Source organism: Notolepis coatsorum (genome assembly GCF_963971535.1).
Source record: "Notolepis coatsorum genome assembly, chromosome: 3".
Lineage (NCBI taxonomy): Eukaryota > Metazoa > Chordata > Actinopteri > Aulopiformes > Paralepididae > Notolepis > Notolepis coatsorum.
In genome coordinates, this window is record NC_140167.1 from 131,386,669 (window position 1) to 131,409,450 (window position 22,782).

The 22,782-nt window shown below is 43.6% G+C and overlaps 1 protein-coding gene across 1 annotated transcript in view; it reads left to right on the forward strand.

Moving 5' to 3' along the window:
- The window catches only part of LOC311226003 (uncharacterized protein), a gene marked incomplete at its 5' end in the record, with an annotated part of 157,398 nt that overhangs the window by 67,457 nt on the left and 67,159 nt on the right, over positions 1-22,782 (forward strand). The window contains 3 exons of the mRNA XM_084311385.1: positions 12,936-12,999; positions 16,669-16,799; positions 20,202-20,228. Coding sequence (XP_084167511.1) covers positions 12,936-12,999; positions 16,669-16,799; positions 20,202-20,228 — 222 coding nt within the window. The remainder of the gene's footprint in view (positions 1-12,935; positions 13,000-16,668; positions 16,800-20,201; positions 20,229-22,782) is intronic.

Genomic DNA, 22,782 nt, shown 5'->3' on the forward strand with positions numbered 1-22,782 from the left:
CTGTGTTGTATAGACTTGACATCCTATGTTGGGCCCCTTTGTGTTTCCTGTTGCGACCTTTGTTAATACAGTAGCTGACAGGAAATAAACAGGGGCCAAGCTTCTCCCCCTAGCGACGGAATAGCAATGGAATTCTTCTGAAAAGGTCTATATACAGGAAACACACGCAAATATGCACGCACGCGCTTATTTGGTTTCACAGTTGTGTAGACGCTTACCTGCAGTAAAGGACACATGCGCATACATATGCATTAGTATGTACATTAGTGCATTAGTATGCGCATGCACGACAAGCGGTAAGCGTACACTGTAAACAAATAAATGTTTTTCATGGGAAATTCACTGTATTATTTTACAGATTACTTTTGTTTTTCTACTTTAAGTGTAAATTCTATAAAAAATACAGTAAATTACCTTTTATCAAAATATGAACCATTAAATAAAGGTTGTAATCTGGAGCGTAACAGTAAGAAGCATTTTGTATGAAAGTATTCTGTACTTCTGTATGACAACTATTAAAGAACTTGAGAACTTGAACTTGAAATGTATTTGATTTTACTGTAATTTGACAGTAAGTATTTGGCAACCATTGATGCCAGACATTTACCGTTTTCTTGCAGCTTTTTTTCTTACAGTATATGTTCCATTCCAGACGTTTAAGGATTTCAATGCCCTTCTTGTTTCTTTGTGTTGAACGGTTTATCATTTTGTGATACTTTGCTGTATCACCTCCTATTACGTTCAAATGTTACTGTTCATGGGTCACTTTTGACCCCCGGTGTGTTTAATATCCCTCAACAGAATAGTCAATAGCCACTCAACAGAAACTGTCTCGCTAAGGGAGAAATACTCTCAGTGGATATTGTGTCATTCCCATCACTCATGCAGGCACGCACGTACGCATGAACACACACACCTCACACACACGCACGCACGCACACAAACACACACACACACACACACACACACACACACACACACACACACACACACACACACACACACACACACACACACACACACACACACACACACACACACACACACACACACACACACACACACACACACACACACACACACACACACACACACACACACCTTGACCAAAGCTTGACACCTGTTATTTGATCACTGAGGTTTGCAAGTTCAACAGTGCATGTCCATCTCAAGAGGTGATGGGAAGCTCCCAAATTAGGTTGAACCCATATGCACCCTCCTACACACACACACACACACACACGCACGTGCACACCCACACCCACACACATGTGTGCACACGCACACACAGGGATTGTGAAGAGCGAAAATTTTTACCAGCCAATTTTATAAAACATTTTATTCAACTCTTCATTAGTGTTAAGCAGTTATTGAGTCCTAGATATTTATGTGTGGTGTTCAGGTCACATACAAATACACATTATTTGAGGTTAATTCATAACATAATAGCTGTGATCTCCGACTTGGTGGCAGAATCTCAAGACCCTTTTTACTCCCAATGTAACATGAACTGTCATTTTGAATCTGAGATGATGAATTGACTGACTGGCTCGTATTTACTCTGTAAAACAAAGATGGTGAATGTGGTGTATATGTTAAAACCTTCTACTAAGAGAGATCAGATCAGGTCTAATTATATATAACAGTGTTATATCCACTGTTACAGTAAGTCAGCCAATGTACTGAAAACATAAACTTCACTGCTGTGTAATAATAGCTTTTTATTTTATAATTTTCTTTTAACTATGGGCGATGAAAGAGGGAGAGAGAAATGTGAACATGTTAAAACATGGATACATTTGATTTGTTTAGACTAAAGATGAAGCCAAATGTAATTGCATAATGGCGGCTAGACCTGAGATGTCTGCCAATGATTAGCTGATTACCGAGAACAATAACAACATAGTGAAAACTCCTGAACAAGCTTTCAATGATTTCTTTGTTCACAACGCCCACGTTGAAGTAGCTGTGTTTAATGATAGTACCGTGACTGTGGAGGCTGTGTCCGGTAATGATTGTGAGCTTTGGTTGCGCAGCAGTGGCGGCTAGGGGCGCTCGGGCGCCGCCCCCCCTCAGGCCCTGCCCTGGTTATATGAGAGAACAAGAAAAATAATTTTTCAGTTTTTTGTTTTATAGCCCTATAAATAATATAAACATGTTTAAAATTAATAATATTTACTCATTTTAAGTATGTTTGTGTTTCCAATGCACAATATAACGTTATTATATAAAATAAAAAATACTCGTTTTCTTGAACAGGAAGTGACTCATTTTTTTTTTTTTTTTTTTTTTTTTTTTTTTTTGGCCCGGGCTAGACGCGATAGCGCTCTGAGTGCGCGTCACGGTTTGATCGCTGTATCCGTCGCAGCCAATCAGTGCGTAACGCGTTGTGCGTTGAAATATGACTATTATGTTGGAATCCGGGCGCGATTTGAAGCGGTCTAGGCAGCAGCGTCAAGAATTTCTGTAGCCGCATTTCGCGGAGACGCTCTCTGATTGGCCGACGCCAGTATTTTTTTCCGTAGCAGAATTTCGCGGAGACGATCTCTGATTGGCCGAATCCAATTTCTAATGTTCCAATTCTAGCTTATTCCTAGGTTGGTGGTAGAGAGATAGTTGTGTTGCTGTGAGATGCAGCTGTTTGTCTTAGAGCGTGACTGCAAGTTCTTTAGACGGTTAAGCTTAGGCACTCTTTCAAAGTTGGTTAAGGTTAGAGTTTGTCTTAGAGCATGGCGATAGAACGCCAGGTAGTTTGCAGTCTGTTCGACGCGGAAATGGACAAAGAAATGTACTTGTGTTGTGTGGTGCTAACTGCTAACAAGCTAACACTTGGCTAACAAGCTATATGGCGTATGCAGTCTGGACACAGTGGACAGTGGTCTGGAATACAACAACAGTGGATTATACACTTTATCAAGCTCTCCTGCCCTGGACGTTTCAACTAAACAGTGAGTCTCTCTCTCTCTCTCTCTCTCTCTCTCTCTCTCTCTCTCTCTCTCTCTCTCTCTCTCTCTCGCTATACACAGCTGTCTCCGCGAAATGCGGCTACGGAAAAAAGTATCGACTGTGCTTGCTGAGACCATAATAGGCTAGCGATTCAAAACGCGCTGCTGTGTTGTGAACAATAACATTAATTTAGCTGCTGCTGATGCATAATGAATGAATGGTGAGTTGTTTAAAATGACAACATACATGTGTTAATTATTTGATTTGATTGATCCGAGAGACAGAGAGAGAGATTGCTCCAGAGCATCTCAGAGCATTACATTTTGAACTCGACCTCCTAACGTGAACTGCGACCCACAAGGCACCAGCGGCACCAGCCGCTACTGTTGCGCAGACATCCAAAAAACATAAGCACAGTTGAATGGTAACACAATGCTGACAACATTAAGCTCTACTTGGCTATAGATTGTGTCTACAGATTAACTAGATCTACTTGGCTATAGGTTGTGTCTACAGATTAACAAGCCCTACTTGGTTATAGGTTGCGTCTACAGGTTGTACTCAATTCATGCATTAAAGCATTCCGTCTCCAGACGGATTTCCGTCAATTTGATTGGGGAGATCCGTCCATTTGATTCGCGGTCTGACGGAATTGGCTACCTGGTATAATATGATTTGTAGATGCATACACATTTAAACAAAATTGAGCCAATCAGAGGCGCCAAATATGAAGAAAAAAAATCGCGCCGCGCCAAGCAGAGTCATCACTCAGCGACTCGAGAGACAGGACGCTGCTCGCTCCGGAGGCTCGCTCCGCGGTTGCAGCTGCAGTCGATTGGGCGAGTGACACATTTGCGAGGTCTGAGAAGTCTGTCCACCACATGGCAGGTGTAGTATTAGGTATATCAAGTTCCCCCGCCAGAGAAATTCACTTTCAAGGCAGAAGACTGGACAAAATGGATAAAAAGATTCGATCGATTTCGGATTGCGTCGGGATTAGAAACCCAAGCAGAAGAAAACCAGGTGAATGCTTTAATCTACACTATGGGAGAAGAAGCTGAGGATATTCTGACTTCCCTGCATCTGAGCGACGAAGAACAGGCTCAGTATGAGACGGTCAAAGACAGTTTGGATACTCACTTCATAGCACGCAGAAATGTCATTTTCGAGAGGGCCAAGTTTAACCAGCGGCAGCAGGAGCCGGGGGAATCAACAGATAATTTTATTACTGCACTGCATTGGCTGGCCGAACATTGTGGATATGGGACACTGCATGATGAAATGGTGAGAGACAGACTTGTGGTTGGGCTGAGGGATTCAAGACTTTCAGAACAGTTGCAAATGGACCCTGACCTAACACTTGTAAAAGCTGTGACCAAGGCTAGACAGAGTGAGCAGGTAAAGAAACAACAAGAAGCTCTCAAGAGAAACTTTAAAGAGGACTCTACAAATACACAGCTTGATAGTATGCAGGCCCAGCAGCGGGGCAGAGCTAAATATGCACAAGCCAGGCCACAGTCATTTCAGTCGGGTAAGAGAATAGCACAGAAAATGAATTTTAAGCAGACACAGTGTATATGGTGTGGCGACATGGAAGGCCACAGCCGACAGAAATGCCCGGCTAGGGAATCACTGTGTAACCACTGTAAAAAGCAGGGTCACTATGCCAGAGTGTGCAGAGCTAGAAGGAGCACTGAGGGGCACATAGCCACGTTGACAGATGACAGGGATGACTATGAGGGGGATGACTACGATGGGGATGAAGAGGCTTCATTCCTTGGCTCACTGACTGTCGATTCAGATGAAGGTCCATGGATGACGGAAGTAAAAATGGACCACTGCAACATTGTGTGGAAGATAGACACAGGTGCGGATGTAACAGCAGTGCCAGAGACCATGTGTAGTCAGGATCAGCTCAGTAAAATGGGGAGATCAACAAAGCCTTTAAAGGGGCCAGGAGGAAGGCCACTGAATGTAAAGGGGAAATTCACAGCCACACTCAAGAAAGGTGAGAGGATCACAAAACAGGATGTTTACGTTGTGGAGGAACTGGCCGTACCATTGCTAGGCCGGTCAGCTGCCATAGCACTGCACTTGGTGGCAAGGCTGGATGCCATCAGCCTAGCTTTAGTCTCAAAAGAAGATGTGAAACAGGAATTCCCAAAGCTCTTCAATGGTCTGGGGAAAATGCAGGGAGAATACAATATTGTATTAAGGCCAGGGGCTAAGCCCTTTTCTGTCTCCACTCCTAGGCGGATATCCCTCCCCCTCCTACCAAAAGTAAAGGAAGAACTAAAAAACATGGAGCAACAGGGAGTAATTTCAAAGGTGGAACAGCCGACGGACTGGTGTGCACTAGTGATGCACCGATGTGAAAATTGTGGCCGATACCGATAACCGATATTAATATTGCTGTTCTGGCCGATACCGATATTTACCGATGTCGATATCTCTGTATAGAAAACACTTTTTTATGATAATCAAATAAAGAGCTATTTTCCAAAACGCATAATTTCTTTACTTTTGTAACTTATTTTCAGAAATGACTGATATTTTGAAACTATTTAAGGCCAAAACATGTAAAAAGAAAGAAAAAAATATTTATTTATAAAAAAAAAAAAAAAAAAAAAAAAATATCGGCCATATCTTGATATCGGACCGATACCGATGTGTAAAAAAATGGCCATATCGGCCGATATTATATCGGCGGCCGATATATCGTGCATCACTAGTGTGCACCAATGGTGGTGGTTCCCAAGCAGGCTACGGGAAAGGTGAGAATATGCACAGACCTCACTGAACTGAACAAATCTGTCAAGAGGGAGAGGCATCCACTTCCCTCAGTTGAACACACACTGGGACAGCTCGCCGGAGCCAGAGTGTTCTCTAAGCTGGATGCAAACTCAGGCTTCTGGCAGATTCCACTGTCAAAGGAGTCATCGCTATTAACCACCTTCATGACACCATTTGGACGGTATCGGTATAACCGCATGTGCTTTGGAATATCGTCTGCACCAGAGCACTTTCAGAAGCGCATGACACAGATCCTAGAGGGTCTGGAAGGCGTTGTGTGTCAGATGGATGATGTGCTCATCTGGGGAGCCACACAACAACAGCATGATGAGAGGTTACGCACAGCACTGACACGACTCCAGGAGGCAGGGGTCACGCTCAATGCTGGAAAATGTGAGTTCTCCAAGAGCAAAATCAAGTACCTGGGACAGGTCATCGAGGGGTCAGGGGTGAGCGCAGACCCAGACAAAGTGTACGCAGTGAGAGCCATGAAAGAACCGAGGAACGTCAGAGAAGTGAGAGGATTTCTGGGGATGGTAAATCATCTTGGAAAGTTTCTGCCTCACCTGGCGGAGAAGACCCTTCCACTCAGAGATCTGCTAAAGAGGTCAAACATGTGGGCATGGGGGCCCCCACATTTACATTTACATTTACATTTAGTCGTTTAGCTGACGCTTTTATCCAAAGCGACTTACAAGTTCTGTACGACAAGCCATCAGGAAGAGCACAACTCTATCAGCTGAGTAACAATGTTCATCAAAGTGTTGAGTGCTACAGTGTAGGTTAGTTTATTAGGACAAGTGCATGACAGTATGGTTAGTTAGGGTTAGATTTTTTTTTTTTTTTTTTTTTTTTTTTTTAATTCAGATAATGGTTGAAGAAGTGAGTCTTTAGTCGACGGCGAAAGATTGGACATGTTTCGGCTGTCCTAACTGGGGTGGGTAGTTCATTCCACCATTGTGGGGCAAGGACTGAGAATAGGCGACTTCTCTTTGATGACCCTCCCGGAGCTTGGATAGGAGTAGGTCTGAGGCGGCCAGAAGATGCAGAGCGTAGGGGTCTTGAGGGTGTGTAGTTAGAGACCATTGACCGGAGGTAGGCGGGAGCAGTTCCCTTTGCCGCACGGTATGCTAGGTCAAGGGCCTTGAAGCGGATTCGTGCAGCAATGGGGAGCCAGTGCAGGTCCCTAAGAAGTGGGGTGACATGGGCCGACTTCGGTAGGTTTGAGATCAGGCGGGCCGCTGCGTTCTGAATGAGTTGAAGAGGCTTAGTGGCAGTGGCCGGGAGGCCAGCGAGCAGTGCGTTGCAGTAGTCGAGGCGGGAGATGACTGTTGATTGGACGAGGAGTTGGGTGGCTTCTTTTGTCAGGAAGGGGCGTATCCTTCTGACGTTGCTCAGGAGGAATCGGCAGGTTCTGGTTGTCGCTGCGATGTGAGCAGAGAAGTTCAACTGGTCGTCGAGGACAACACCAAGGTTCTTGGCGGTCGGGGACGCGGTCACAGCTGCATTCTCGACTGTGATGGAAAGGTCGGTCAGGGGGGAGGATTTGGCCGGCAGGTGGAGCAATTCTGTTTTGCTTAGGTTCAGTTTGAGGTGGTTGGTCGTCATCCAGGCGGAGATGTCGGACAGACAGGCCGAGATCCGCTCAGAGACGTGGATATCTGAGGGAGGGAAGGAGAGGAAGAGTTGAGTATCGTCGGCATAACAGTGGTAGGAGAAGCCATGAGACGTGATAATGTTACCCAGTGATTTAGTGTAGAGGGAGAAGAGAAGGGGTCCTAAAACCGAGCCCTGGGGGACACCCGTCCGCAGGGGGCGGGTGGCCGACAGGGTCCCTCTCCATGACACTTGGTAGGAGCGGTCATTGAGGTATGATGACAACCATGTCAGCGCAGAGCCAGCCACTCCCATTCCTGCGAGGGCCGCGAGGAGGATCTGGTGGTTGACTGTGTCGAAGGCTGCAGATAGATCTAGGAGAATCAGGACAGAGGAGAGGCCTTTCGCTTTTGCTAAGTGAAGTGCCTCTGTGACCGCAATGAGGGCTGTCTCTGTGGAGTGACCAGTCCTGAAGCCTGACTGATTAGGGTCTAGGAGGTCATTCTGTAAGAGATAAGCAGTAAGTTGGTTGGATACAGCACGTTCAAGTGTTTTAGAAAGGAAGGAGAGAAGAGAGACAGGACGGTAGTTGCCTATGACGGTAGGGTTCAGGGATGGTTTTTTTATGAGGGGCGTGACTCTGGCTTGTTTTAGGGAGGTGGGGACCACCCCCGAGTTGAGTGAGGAGTTGATGGTTGCAGTTAGGAATGGGAGGATGTCTGGTGCTATGGACTGGAGGAGTGGGGAAGGTAGCCGGTCCAGCTGGCATGTAGTGGGACGGTTCGACGTTACCAGTGTCAGGGTCTCGGCTTCTGTAATGGGAGAGAAAGATGACAGAGTGAAGGATGAGGTTCTCGATTCAGCATTTGGAATGGGTGGGGGTTGGGAGAAGGAGCTGCGGATGTTCTCCACTTTTTCCTCAAAGAAGATCGCAACAGGAGGCCTTCGTTAATATAAAAAAACAACGGACTACACCCCCTGGATTGACACTGTATGACCCAAACGCAGAAACCTTGGTCTCCGCTGATGCCTCGTCATATGGGCTGGGTGCAGTCCTTCTCCAGAGGCAAGCTGAACAAGCATGGAAACCGGTGGCGTATGCCTCGCGAGCCCTCACCGACACCGAACAGAGATACGCTCAAATAGAAAAGGAGGCACTGGCCTCCACATGGGCCTGTGAGAAGTTTGCTGAATTCCTCATTGGGAAAGACTTCCACATTGAGACAGACCACAAACCTCTGGTCCCTCTGCTAGGCTCGAAGACCCTAGACCAACTTCCACCACGCATACAACGGCTTAGGATGAGACTGATGAGGTTCTCCTACACCATATCACATGTGGCGGGAAAAAACATCGCGACAGCAGACGTGCTCTCCAGAGCTCCTGTAAGCAGCACAGCAGACGGGCTACAAGAGGAAGAAATAAACCTGTATGTCGACTCCATCATGACAAGCCTGCCCGCTACAGAGAAAAGGCTCAGAGAGATCCAAACACACCAAGACAATGACCCCATAGTATGCCAGCTTAAGAGATACTGTGTGGAAGGATGGCCAGATAAGTTCTCCATAGAACGCGTGATTCAGCCCTACCTGCCACTCTCAGGAGAGTTCACGGTGCAAAATGGACTGATGCTAAAGGGGGAGAGAATAGTCATCCCAGCAGCACTCAGAGCTGACATACTGGAAAAGCTGCACGAAGGACATCTCGGGATAACAAAATGTAGGGAGAGGGCTAAAAGGTCAGTATGGTGGCCAGGCCTTAGCAAGGAATTGCAAAAGATGGTAGAGAACTGTGACACATGTGCACGTGAGAGGGTGAACAAAAGAGAACCCATGATGTCAACAGAATTCCCAACAAGACCATGGTCCACAGTCGGAGCAGATCTGTTTCAAAACAACAACCAACACTACCTAGTCATCGTTGACTATTATTCCAGATATGTGGAAGTCGCCAAACTGACATCCACAACATCAGAGGCAATGATCCAGCATTTCAAGTCAATATTTGCTCGTCACGGGATCCCAGAGGAGGTCCGCACGGACAATGGCCCACAGTATGCATCAGAGTGTTTCCGCAAGTTCTCACAGGACTGGTGTTTCAGCCATGTGACATCCAGTCCTCGCTTTCCACAGAGCAATGGGGAGGCAGAGCGCGCAGTGAGAACTATAAAAAGTCTGATCAAAAAGTCAAGTGATCCCTACCTTGCTCTAATGGCCTACCGCGACGCCCCACTCGCAAACGGATTCAGTCCCACGGAGCTTCTCATGGGGAGAAAAATCAGAACTCTTGTTCCTGTCATCCCGTCCCAACTAAAACCAAGATGTGCCGACACACAGAAACTAAGAAGGACGGAACAAGTTTACAGACAAAAACAGCGACTGAACTACGATCGAAGACACAGAACACATCAGTTGCCCCTCATCCAACCGGGTGAACATGTGTGGATCAGAGACACTAAGGAGCGAGGCACAGTGGTGTCTATGGCAGGCACACCCAGGTCTTACCTTGTGGAGACACCCGGAGGAGGTACCCTACAGAGAAACAGGTCTCACCTCTCCCCAACCCTGGTGGCTCCAGATTCTGAAACCGACTTACCTGAGACGACACCATGGGTGAACCGTGAAACAGATGTAGTGGAGACACATGTCGCTAAAGTGACTCAAAACCAACAGCAGCGGCAGCCACAGAGCTTAATGACTGAGAGACGATACCCACCTAGAGTGAGGGGCCCTCCAGGGCACCTAAAGGACTTTGTGTGCACACGTAGTTAAGTCCCTAATGATAATAATAATAAAAAAAAAAACAGAGTGAGATATGGGGCAGAATAATCCTCACACTCTGCAGAAGGGCTGGGCAGTCTACCCCACCCTTCTCTAAGAAAGAAGTTAAGTTACCATTCTAATGTGTTTTATAATTGCAAATAACTTTATACAGAAGAAGGGGAAAATATTATTAGTTAGTTATATTTAGCTACTATGGTTGATTGTTGAGACTGTCATGTTATACGTTCAGGGAAAGTTATTTATCCTAAGTTCAGGGAAAGTTATTTATCCTAGGAAGGGAGATGTAGTATTAGGTCATATTTGTATAGGAACCTTTGTGCGGTAGGAACCTTGATGTGTGACGTGGGGGGAGTTAAATAAAGGATGGACGGACTCGAAAGCTATCGCCTGTGTCATATCGTCTCTTCATTATAACAAACCTAAGATCTCATGATTATAACTCAACAGCAGGGTAACAAGATAGTCATGTAAAATTATTAAAAACTGCGTGTGTTTTGGTTTAACGAGTCGCCTTTTTTGCAGCCTCGCGCGTCAACTCTTGCTTGTTGACCTACGTCACAGCCACCACGCTGCTTGCACTCGCTGCTATACCGATTAGCTAACGTTAGCTTAATAGCGTCGGTTAAATGGAAGGAGTAAGCCGGCCACTAAAAAGAGAACCCACCGCGAGGTTCTCAGAAGGATGAGCGGGACCACCTAACAAAAGAAAGTTTAGAGAGGAGAGGACGTTTGAAGAGACTGGCTAGGCAGCGCTACTGGGGGCTGTAGTGGTGAGTTGTTAACTTGTTCCGTGTGCCGCAACTATGTCAAAAACAGAACCAACACTTTTGTCATTGTCGTGTTACTTGACAGTACAATACGTGAGTCCCCTGCTGTGGTTGTGAGTATAAGTTTATTAGCTTAACTCCGTAGCAACATCACACAGGTGTATCTGTAGACAGTCTCCTCCCGAGTCCCCACCGTATATTCTCTCCCCACCGTATATCTTTTGTCTACCATCCCCTCCTAATGTACGGTCTCCTCCCCATCATATGTATATAATCTCTGTTAGGATCTATGGGTAACTACTGTATATTTCTCTCCCACCCACCCCCTCCTAATGTACAGTCTCCTCCCCATCATATGTATAATCTCTGTCAGGATATATGGGTAACATTACTGTATATTTGCATATCGTATATGTCACAAATGTAACTACTATATACCTGTAGACTGTAGTATGTCCCTATGCCATAAATGTCACTATGAATTGAAAATGGGGGACCCTGATGATGTAAACAAGACAAACGTCTTTCTCTGGTCTGCATCCCCTTAACAATTGTGTGTATTGAGCCATACTGTATTGTACCCATTCTGCAATCTGTTAAATATTGATTGATTGATTGAACATTTTATTAACAGAATTGCAGAATGGGTACAATAGAGTACGGCTCAATACACACAATTGTTAAGGGGATGCAGACCAGAGAAATACTTTTGTCTTGTTTACATCAGGGTCCCCCATTTTCAATTCATCATAACATATATGACACACATGACATACAGATAGACAATACTGCTACATCTATACATTTATGACATACCAGATTTACAAATACAGTATTGTTTGTGATACAAAAATAGTCTAAAAAAGAGAGTATATACATTGGAGGAGGTTGGGTAGGTGGGGTGGTACATTGGAGGTGGTTGGGTAGGCGGGGTGGGGTAACTGTACATTGGATTATCGACAAAACCTTACTTGGTCCCAAGAAGAGGGTCTTTTGTATTAAATAAAGTTTTCATTCATTCACTCTGGATCTGGTAAATCCAGTAGCAATACACACAATTGTTAAGGGGATGCAGACCAGAGAAAGATGTTTGTCTTGTTTACATAATCAGGGTCCCCCATTTTCAATTCATAGTGACATTTATGACATACACAACATACATGACATCATGACATTTATGACATGGGGACATACTTGACTTACAGGTATAGTACTGTTACATTTGTCACATATATGATAAGCAAATATACAGTACTGTTACCCAGAGATCCTAACAGTAAATATATACATATGATGAGGAGGAGACTGTACATTAGGAGGGGGTTTGATTGATTGATTGAAAAGTTTATTAACAGATTGCAGAATGGGTACAGTACAGTACAGCTCAATACATACAATTGTTAAGGGGATGCAGACCAGAGAAAGACTTTCGTCTTGTTTACATCAGGGTCCCCCATTTTCAATTCATCATAACATATATGACATACATGACATACAGATAGACAGTACTGCTACATCTATACATTTATGACATATCAGATTTGCAAATACAGTACTGTTTGTGATACAAACAGTATCAGGGTGGGTGGGTGGTAAACAATATATACAAACGGTGGGGAGGAGACTGTCCATTGTTGTTGTGGCATAATTGCAAAACGTGTTTAGTCCCTTGTTTGTATGATAACAAGCCGTTTAGTAACTTTAGTTCATGGTTCAAAGTAATGGGAAAGGGGTGCTAGCTCGCCATCAATCAGAAGCTAGCCACAAGACTTGCATTCACGCTCTCCAGCACACAGCCTCCCTGCCTGGCACAACAACCACAACAGTAGGGTATATAGTCACAGTCAGGACAGTAGGCTCTACAAGTAGGCTCCCTTAAAACGCTAACGCTATTAAAAAAAATAGTGGAGATTAAAATAAGAATATGACTTGGCCTGAAAAAAAGTTCAGTCAGGAGATTTTTTTTTGCTTTAATCCCTGACTCAATTCATTGAGGGCAGATTTGAAGAGAAAGTGTTTTCTAACATCTCGCACGCCTGTTTTTCTGCAGACGACACCCCCATCTTCTCTGCCAATTCAGCAGCCACCAGTAACCACCAGGAAGGAAGATATCGGTGAGTTTCCCTGCAAAAATACTCTGAAATAACGAGTGCTGGAAAAATCGAATTGGATCATGACCTTTTTGAATGGCCAATTGAACCATTTCCATGATTAAAATGGAAGGTCAAATCAAAATGTGGATTGATAAAAGAAGATATGATATATGTTTTTCAGACTCCACGCTGCTGTTTCAAAAATTAAAGGAATGATTGATATTTTATGTTTTTTTAAAGCCAGTATGAGTCCCACTTTTCAAATACTACTGATACACAACCTATTCATCCTGGAGTTCATGACGGCACTGTTGTAGAGTTCTGATAGAGGCTGTGCTTGCTGTATATACGGATGTATACGCTTCAGTCTCCATCTAGTGGGCAAATGGAAGATAGCAGTCTGTGGGGATGTTCAACTCCCTCTGTGGAGGCATGTTGAATAATCATGTCATAATGACACCGCAATCACAGGCTTAACTTGAAAATGTTGACCTTCTCCCTAAGTCGTGCCATCCTTGGGGGAGGAGCTCATGAATTAGGATGTTAATATATTCATCCTGTCTAGGTGAATGGTTTGGCTCTTGGTTTCTCTTAAAGTCAGGGACCCAAATAAGTGATTGATATTTTTTCTTGTTGTGGAATTCAGGAACATATCACAACCAGATCACTATGGTTGTCATGTGGGGAGCCACGTGCAGAAGACCCATGGACCATTTTGGGTTCCGCTCCATAGTAAAGGAGTCCATAAGTATCGAGTACAACTATAAAGAAAAATAAACTATGTCCCCAGTTCCAATGAAACAGAACCCTCCCAAGCACTGAAGTAAAAAGTGGAAAATCCTAAAAAGCAGATCAACTTGACTAAATGACAAGTTTGGGAGAACTAAAGTAATAAAGGGGACATTTCTTAAAAAAAAAAAAAATTGTAGTTTGGTGGTAATTTTTGTTGTACCATGGTACCTGTACCATGATGCTGACATGGTAAAAGTGTCGCCATGGTACCACTTCTGTAATTAAATAATACTATGGCATAATATATACCAATTTAAACCATGATAGCGATGGTATTTCCATAATCATTTTGGACATATCCTTTCCAAAAAAAACGATGGACATATCATGATCCCTTTTTGAAAATGCCACAATACTTTAGGGACGTGGCCTACTGTCAGTGCTGGTGGGCCAGGATGATGCTTGTGGACTTACAGTAAATCACCATTCAATCTGGAGAGTTTTGTAACAATGTCTTTTGCGCTGTGTCCCGTAAGTGACTCTCGCCAGGTGTCTGTGGAGTCCAGGCCAGGGGTCCCTGGACTGCAAGGTGGGTCAACGAGAGACAAACAAGACAGAGAGAGAGAGACAGACACAAGGGAATGCACACATCGTCTGCTTTCCTCTCTTCCCCTTCTGTGCACTTTCTGTCCTCAGGCTAGGGAGCTCCCCTCACAATCTGGCCCTCACAAACGTAGGAGTGGCCAGAAGCCAGCTTTCCTGGTTTCAATCAAGGATGGTAAATGGAGGAGATATCGCATCCTATCATTGGGGTATATAACATACATGCAGTCACAATTTGTCCACCATCTCCATTCAATTTGGTCCGCAAACACTTCACAAGAACAATCTGAGCATGTGCCGTACCCCCATCTCTCATTGGGTGGCTTACTGGTGACTTGGCCTCCAATATATTAGCCTTGGTCTCAATCTAGAATAATAAAGAGGATGGCTCAGTGATGGTGGAAATTGTTTCTCCCATTCCACATTGTAAGCCTCTCCCAGTGCTGGACTGTGACCTGTCCTTTTCTTATAATTCTAGGACTCCGTGGCATTATCTAACAGCTCCTGACTCTCTACCCCCTCACTAAGTTCCCTCTACTGTCAGTCCCTGCCACAGATGAAAAAACACAAGTTCCCATATATCCTAGATAAACCTGGAAACAGATTTTTTTTACCTTGAATTTATTTTTAATAAAATGTCATTCACTTCTTTGAGTAATGTTCCTGGAAACATCCGGTACAGATTTGAAATGGATCCATAATGTTGTGTAAAATGGCCTAAATTGAGCCGGAACCCTGCAAAAGAACAGTTTAGGTATGAGCATGTATCCATCAGTGCAATGGTTTTTGAACCATTACCATTAGTATACACTTAAGGTAGAGGGATGGAAAATTGGCACTTCAAGTTTCAAGTTTCTTTAATAGACTGCAATGCACAAAGAGCACATACTTTGTAAGAAACTTTTTTTTGAGGACTGCTTGAGGCCACTGTCCTGTTATATGAATCAGTGGAGAAGGGGAAACAGAAGCACAGAGCGGAAATCAGATTATTGAGGTGCACCCCTTGATTTTCAGTGTGTCTCCTTTGGGACAACGAGGCGAGGCATGTCAAGCTGTATTAGGCATTGATTGGGTGTTTGGTTCTGGAGAAGTGGTTAACGTTTTTGTTTTGTTTTTATGGTGATCCCAACCGTAATGTCTTTGAAAATAGAATTTTCCTTTAACACGGCAATGGCCGTCCTTTCACTGTGCATGTCAACGGTGCTTGGAGCTTGATGTTTGGCTTCTCAAGTAACTATGAGCTGCATACAGTAGTATTGTCACTGAATGCCAACTTGCTTCTTGGGAAGAGTTGAACCCTTTCACTACCACACTGCAAAGGATTAACCCTTTCACTACCACACTACAAAGGATTGACCCTTTCACTACCACACTACAAAGGGTTAACCCTTTCACTACCGCACTACAGAAGGTTAACCTTCTGTAGTGCGGTAGCATTACACATATGAGTGCATGCTTACCAACAGTTTTGCCTGTTTTATTGCAACACTACTATCACCGACATCTAAGAAGGGAGATCCCCCTTGAATGGCCCTTCTAAGGTTTCTCTCCTCCACATTGCATGTGGTGCATTTTTTCCTATTGCTAGGTTTTAGTGAGTTTTTCCTTACCTTCGCGTGGGGTATATCTGGGAGTGTTGCATTTCTATTTATTAAAAATCTTTTGGACTTTATGGTGTTTTTGTTTTGTTCTTGATTTATTGTGATGTTTCTTCTTGACTTGTTTAATTAAAGAAGACATGTCCGGCCCATGGGGACATTAACATGTGTTGTCGGGCCTTACAAATACATTTGATTTGATTTGATTTAGTGAAAGGTTAACCTTCTACACCAGTGCGGTAGTGAGTGGGGTTAGAGGGATACAATACCTTGAATGTTAACCTGTGTGTGTTCTTATTTGTATGCGTGTATGTGTATGGGTACTGTGCTTGGGTGCTATGGGTACTGTAGTTTTCTTGCAGCAAAGTTTCTTGTAATGTTAACAATGCTTAGGAGCCTGTTTAGGATGGCTGAAGATGCCATTTTGCCATTTTGCTTGTGGAGGCAAATGAAAGACCAGTGTTAAGGTTTTTCCTGTAGGCCAGAGTGGGTCGAACCATGAAATATTTCCAGGGATGCATGCAGGTTGGGGACTTTGTACTCAATTATTGCTACCTCTAAAACCTTGTCACATCCCATAAATTACACCCGTTCACTCTGGGATGCTCTCTCCAACAAACAAAAAACGAAATTCATTTCCTCTTTCCACTGGGCCTGGAGACGCTCTGCATGTTGTTTGGGATACGGCCCGGATACGGATCATTAATCATCACCGAACGGTCTTTTCATGAATAACATTGTCCTCATTGTTCCTCAGGGTCGGCGGAGGCTAAAGGAGAGAGGGGCGACAGAGGGTACGGCGGAGAGAAGGGAGACAGGGGTCCCATTGGGCCGAAGGGAGAGTCGGGGTCTGGCTCCAGCTCACGAGGCGGAGTGCGCGGAGGGAAGGTTAGGACACGTTTCACTCCTACTCTCAAAGTCAAAGAAGTACACAGGTTGCTAGCGCTTACTAGGTCACCACACACCAGGGGTGTCCCCCAGAGGTCTTCAGCGGAGGCGCAGTGCCTATTACGCTGCCTTTTTTACTTGCAGGTTTGCTATTTGACCACATTAACCACTAGAGGGCGCAACAAACTATGATTCCCTATAAAACCATGCTCAGTAATGTAAAGACATTCATTAGGTTTGATGTATTTCACTATAGACGGTTTCAGTTTGACAACATACACATTCTACACATTTAGTTTCCTGTCAGCTATTGTCAGCAATCACTGCAGCAGAAAGTAAACTTGGGTCCAAGTTGCTACTGGCAACACAAACCCACTGAAACAGTCTATATACCATTATAGCATGGACCAAATCCACTGAAACAGTCTATATACCATTATAGCATGGACCAAATCAACTGAAACAGTCTATACCATAGCATGGACCAAATCCACTGAAATAGTCTATACCATAGCATGGACCAAATCCACTGAAACAATATACCATAGCATGGACCAAATATACAGATTTTCAGGTAGAAAAGGGCATCGGTAGCACTTTATAATAACACCCTGTTATAATACATTTACAAGGTATTTGTAGATAATGAACTAATCATGAACAAACCATTTATATACATTCATAAATGATTATTAAATCATTTATAACTATATTTGTATACCATTTACAAAGTATTTATAACGCATTAGTGGATAATGAACTAATCATGAACAAACCATTTATATACATTCATAAATGATTATTAAATCATTTATAACTATATATATATTTTTTTTTATTGGTCTTTTTCCCCCTCCATTTTCCTCCGATTTTCTCCCATCCCAATGTTAGTCGTATGCCAATTCCCAGTCCCTTCCTGGTCGCTGCGCACTTACCCCCCACAGTCAGATCATCTGGGAGAGTGGAGGCTACCACGTGCTTCCTCCGACACACGTCCAGCCAATCACCGCTTCTTTTCACCTGGCAGCGCGGATTCTCATTGAGAGGGCGTAGCGTGTGGGAGGACCACACTATCCCCCTCACGTCCAATCCGCGCTTAGCAGGCGCCCCGACCGAACTGTAGGAGTCGCTGTTTACAACGACCCGGACCCACCCCGCCAGCTTCTCCCACCCTCTGATACAGCCAATTGTATCAGTGCAGACGGCCAGCCAAGCTGGTGACAACCCCGGAGCTGTGAGCTGGATTCGAACAGGCAAATCCAGCTCAGCTCCGGGGCTGGTGACGAACGCAATCTCCGCTCGGCCACCTAACCGCACTATAACTATATTTGTATAACATTTACAGATTAGTTCTACATTATTTATAACTCATTATCAACATTGTTTGTACTTGATTTGTTCATCATTAAATAATGTTGTTTAATGTGTAGTAACACATTTGTAGATGCTTTGAAAAATGGATATGAAAAAACGACTATACTCCATTTATTTGTCATGTTCAACAAATGATTTGTTAAGACATTCATAAAACATCTATAAATCATTTGCAGATGCTATCGTGGGGGCCAATCTAAAGTGAAGCCTATTCATCATTAACAAGTGTCTTCATCATTAACAAGTGTCTTGGGCGTTTTCACACCTAGCTCGTTTGGAGCTGTTGTTCCGAAACCTGGAGCGTTTACCCCCTATTTCGGTTCAGTTGGGCATAATATGAACACAGCAATCGCATTCTGTTGCGGAACAAAACAAGCGGACCGAGCGGGCACACTTCCAAACGAACCCGACGCGACTCGTACGCTGTGAGAATGCAATCGATTTAACAAACCGACACAACTCACTTGCCGTACTGTATACGCGCTGCATGATGACGCAACACACACGCGCCCTGGACTGTTCCATCACAGGGGGGAGCTTCGGTGGCCAGTGTGAGTGGCTACAGACCACTGCACTGAAATATAAACATTAGTCTACCTGGAGACTCAATGAGGTAATTGTAGATGTCGCCATAAGACGCGTCTGGTCATTTAGTGGGATCATTGTTTCATTATCCTGTTTGGCTGAAAGGACACTGGCCACCGAAGCTCCCCCCCTCGGATGGAACAGTCCAGGGCGGGTGTGCGTTCATCACAATCCGTGGGCAATCTGCGCATGTGCATGGGGGATGGTTCTGATCGATTAGGAATGGCTCGCGTCGTGTTCAGGAGATTCTGGCGCATACAAGTCTATTCGATCACGTCTCCAGCACCCCCACAGCCGTATCTGCAACCACTTACATCACGGCTCTCATCCACATTCGTTCATTTGCTCCCCCCGCTCTCCCCTCCCCGATTTCAATGTAACGCTGAGATTCAGGGTTAGGGGGGGGGGGGGCACCCCAAAATCTGACCAATGAGTGACAGTTTGCTCGCGCATGCATTTGTTTTGGTCCGCTGTTAACACAGCCGTGTGAACACAAACGAACTAAGGGACAAGTGCAACATTGTATCATTATAGTCCCTGTGTCTCCCTGAATCGGAACAAAGCAAACGAACTACAGGTGTGAAAACGCCCAAGACACTTGTTAATGATGAAGACACTTGTTAATGATGAAGACACTTGTTAATGATGAATAGGCTTCACTTTAGATTGGCCACCACGATAGCATCTGCAAATGATTTATAGATGTTTTATGTGTGTCTTAACAAATAATTTGTTGAACATGACAAATAAATGAAGTATAGTCGTTTTTTCATATCCATTTTTCAAAGCATCTACAAATGTGTTACTACACATTAAACAACATTATTTAATGATGAACAAATCAAGTACAAACAATGTTGATAATGAGTTATAAATAATGTAGAACTAATCTGTAAATGTTATACAAATATAGTTATAAATGATTTAATAATCATTTATGAATGTATATAAATGGTTTATTCATGATTAGTTCATTATCCACTAATGCGTTATAAATACTTTGTAAATGGTATACAAATATAGTTATAAATAATTTAATAATAATTTATGAATGTATATAAATGGTTTGTTCATGATTAGTTCATTATCTACAAATATCTTATACATGTATTATAACAGGGTGTTATTATAAAGTGCTACCAGGGCATCTTATTGTGTAGTATTCCTTTAAGTTGGCCTTATATCAGTACCCCATTCTTCCTGCATTATTGCTTGGTAACATCCTCAACTATTTAGTATGTATTTTAAAGGCTTTAACAGCAAATAAATACATGTGTTTATTCTTGTAAAGCCCAAGTAATATGAAATGTCTGTTACATGATGACTGTTGCTCACTACTGAGCAGTTTGATGTTAAACATACTATTGGACTATTATACTTAATATTACTCTAAACTATTGGAATCAATGTCCATCACTGACATCACATTTGAATGTTTTACAGGGAGAACCGGGGGAAAAAGGATTCAAGGTACATTCTGAATGGTCTCTCTCTTTCTTTTTCATCCAATGACTCTTGGTATACATACGCTAGGTATACATTCTTTGTTCTGATACCATGAACTCACATGGTGACATTCAGTTAATATATCCCTCCTCTCTCTCTCTCTCTCTCTCTCTCTCTCTCTCTCTCTCCCTCCCTCTCTCTCTCTCTCTCTCTCTCTCTCTCTCTCTCTCTCTCTCTCTCTCTCTCTCTCTCTCCCTCTCTCTCTCTAATCTGTCCTCTCTCTCACCCTCTCATCCATCCCCTCTCTCTCTTCTCTGTCTGCCCTAACTAAAAGTCTCAATGGGTCTGAAAATTCGAACCCGACCCGACTGAGCTTGTGAGAGCAGAGTATGGCCCAGTCCATTATTTACAGAAAATCTAACAGGAAACTGCTGTGCAGTAACACACTGGGCCTTGTTAGAGCACGCAGACAGAGAGGACAGGAAGTCACCTTGTTAGAGCACACAGCATGCAGACAGAGAGGACAGGAAGTCACCTTGTTAGAGCACACAGCATGCAGACAGAGAGGACAGGAAGTCACCTTGTTAGAGCACACAGCATGCAGACAGAGAGGACAGGAAGTCACCTTGTTAGAGCACACAGCATGCAGAACAGCACAGCAGGGTGAGAGATAGGAGAGGTGTCACCTTGTTAGTAGTGTATGCAGAACAGCACAGCAGGGTGAGAGAACACGTTAAAGGAACACGTTAAACATGTGAGCGAACACGTTAAAGGAACATGCCAACTTTTTGGGAAATTTGCTTATATATTATTTATATATACAAGCAGATACATACCCTTTTCTTCTCTGTGCATGCATTAGGCTAGGGAACAGCCCCACCGTTAGCCTAGCTTAGCGTCATTCACTGGAAGTAGGTGTGCCAGTGTAGCCTAGTTCCCAACAGTCACTCCAAATACGACTCCAAAACTTTCCTGTAAACATGTTGTGACCTGTGTATTTACCACGCGGAGAAAAAAATATTATTAGTGTAATGTATTTCACACATCACCTGAAAACCCCTGTTTGATATCCACTTCACTCAATGTAAGCGCGTTTCCTGGTTAACAGCAGTGGTTCGGCCAAAATGTTTTATATATCTGCTTAGAAAACGAAAATGCCTAATAATTTTTTTTTCATGTGGTAAATACACAGGTCACAACATGTTTACAGGAACGTTTTGGAGTCGTATTTGGAGTGACAGGGTAGATGGCAAATAAGCTAATTTCCCAAAAAGTTGGCGTGTTCCTTTAAATATTAAAACTGTGTAGGTCCAGGATATTGTTGCTGTAGTTGTCTCTGTGCATAAAAGTGATTTATTTTACATAGTTAAACATTTGTAGGCTTCCTCTTTGTCTCCTGCATACATTTGCAGTCCAAAACTATATTTACATTTAGAACAAATTGGCAAATTTAAAGGTGCTACTGTATGTGTAATATTTAATCATTTGGATTATCACTATGTCCTCTTCTTATCTTCTAATCTTAGTCTTGTCCACTCCTGTGTAGGCTGCCAATGAGATGGGCATTTTGAATTATTCCATGGCTTAAAGTGGAAAACCACCCAAATGGAGACATGCTAAGACTTTCTGTTATAATCAGGTGGTTAGGAGTGTGTGGGGGGTAGGACCCAAACGCTGGACAGTGAGCAAGAAACGAGGCAGGGGGCGACGGTGACAATGAAAAAGGCTTTACTTCAGGCAGTAGCAAAAGTACGATACACGAAGCAGGAACATAAACGGTGCAGCCGAGCTGGCGCGGGCAAAACAGACTACAAACAAAACCTGACCAGAAACCCAACTGGGACACGAAACAAAAGAGCACCAAAACAAGAACAATAGCATACACTTACTATTACAAGTTGCAATCTGTTAAATATTGATTGATTGATTGTTATTAACAGATTGTAGAATGTGTACAATACAGTACAGCTCAATACACACAATTGTTAAGGGGATGCAGACCAGAGAAAGACTTTCGTCTTGTTTACATCAGGGTCCCCCCATTTTCAATTCATCATAACATATATGACATACATGACATACAGATAGACAATACTGCTACATCTATACATTTATTATTTACAAATACAGTATTGTTTGTGATACAATAAGAGTCTAAAAAAGAGTACCGGTATATACATTTGACGAAGAAACTGTACATTGTAGGAGGTTGGGTAGGTTGGGTGGAGGGGGCGGGGGACTGTACATTGGAGGTGGTTGGGTGTGTGGGGGGGGGGTTGGGTGGAAGGGGGGGTAACTGTACATTGGATTATCGATGAAACCGAAACAACTAGGCTCCCTTAAGATTTTCTTTTGCTTTAATCCCTGGGAACTACAGACAGACTAGAATACATGACAGGACTGAATAACAATAGATACAGACACAGGGGACAGGGTGCTAGACTAGACAGGGGAACAACACAGATAGCAGATACACAGGGAGCAATAACGAACGTAATGAACATGACAGAGAACAGATTAATGAACACAATGAACTAGACAGGAAAGGCTAAGGACGAGAACTGACAGTAACGGCAAC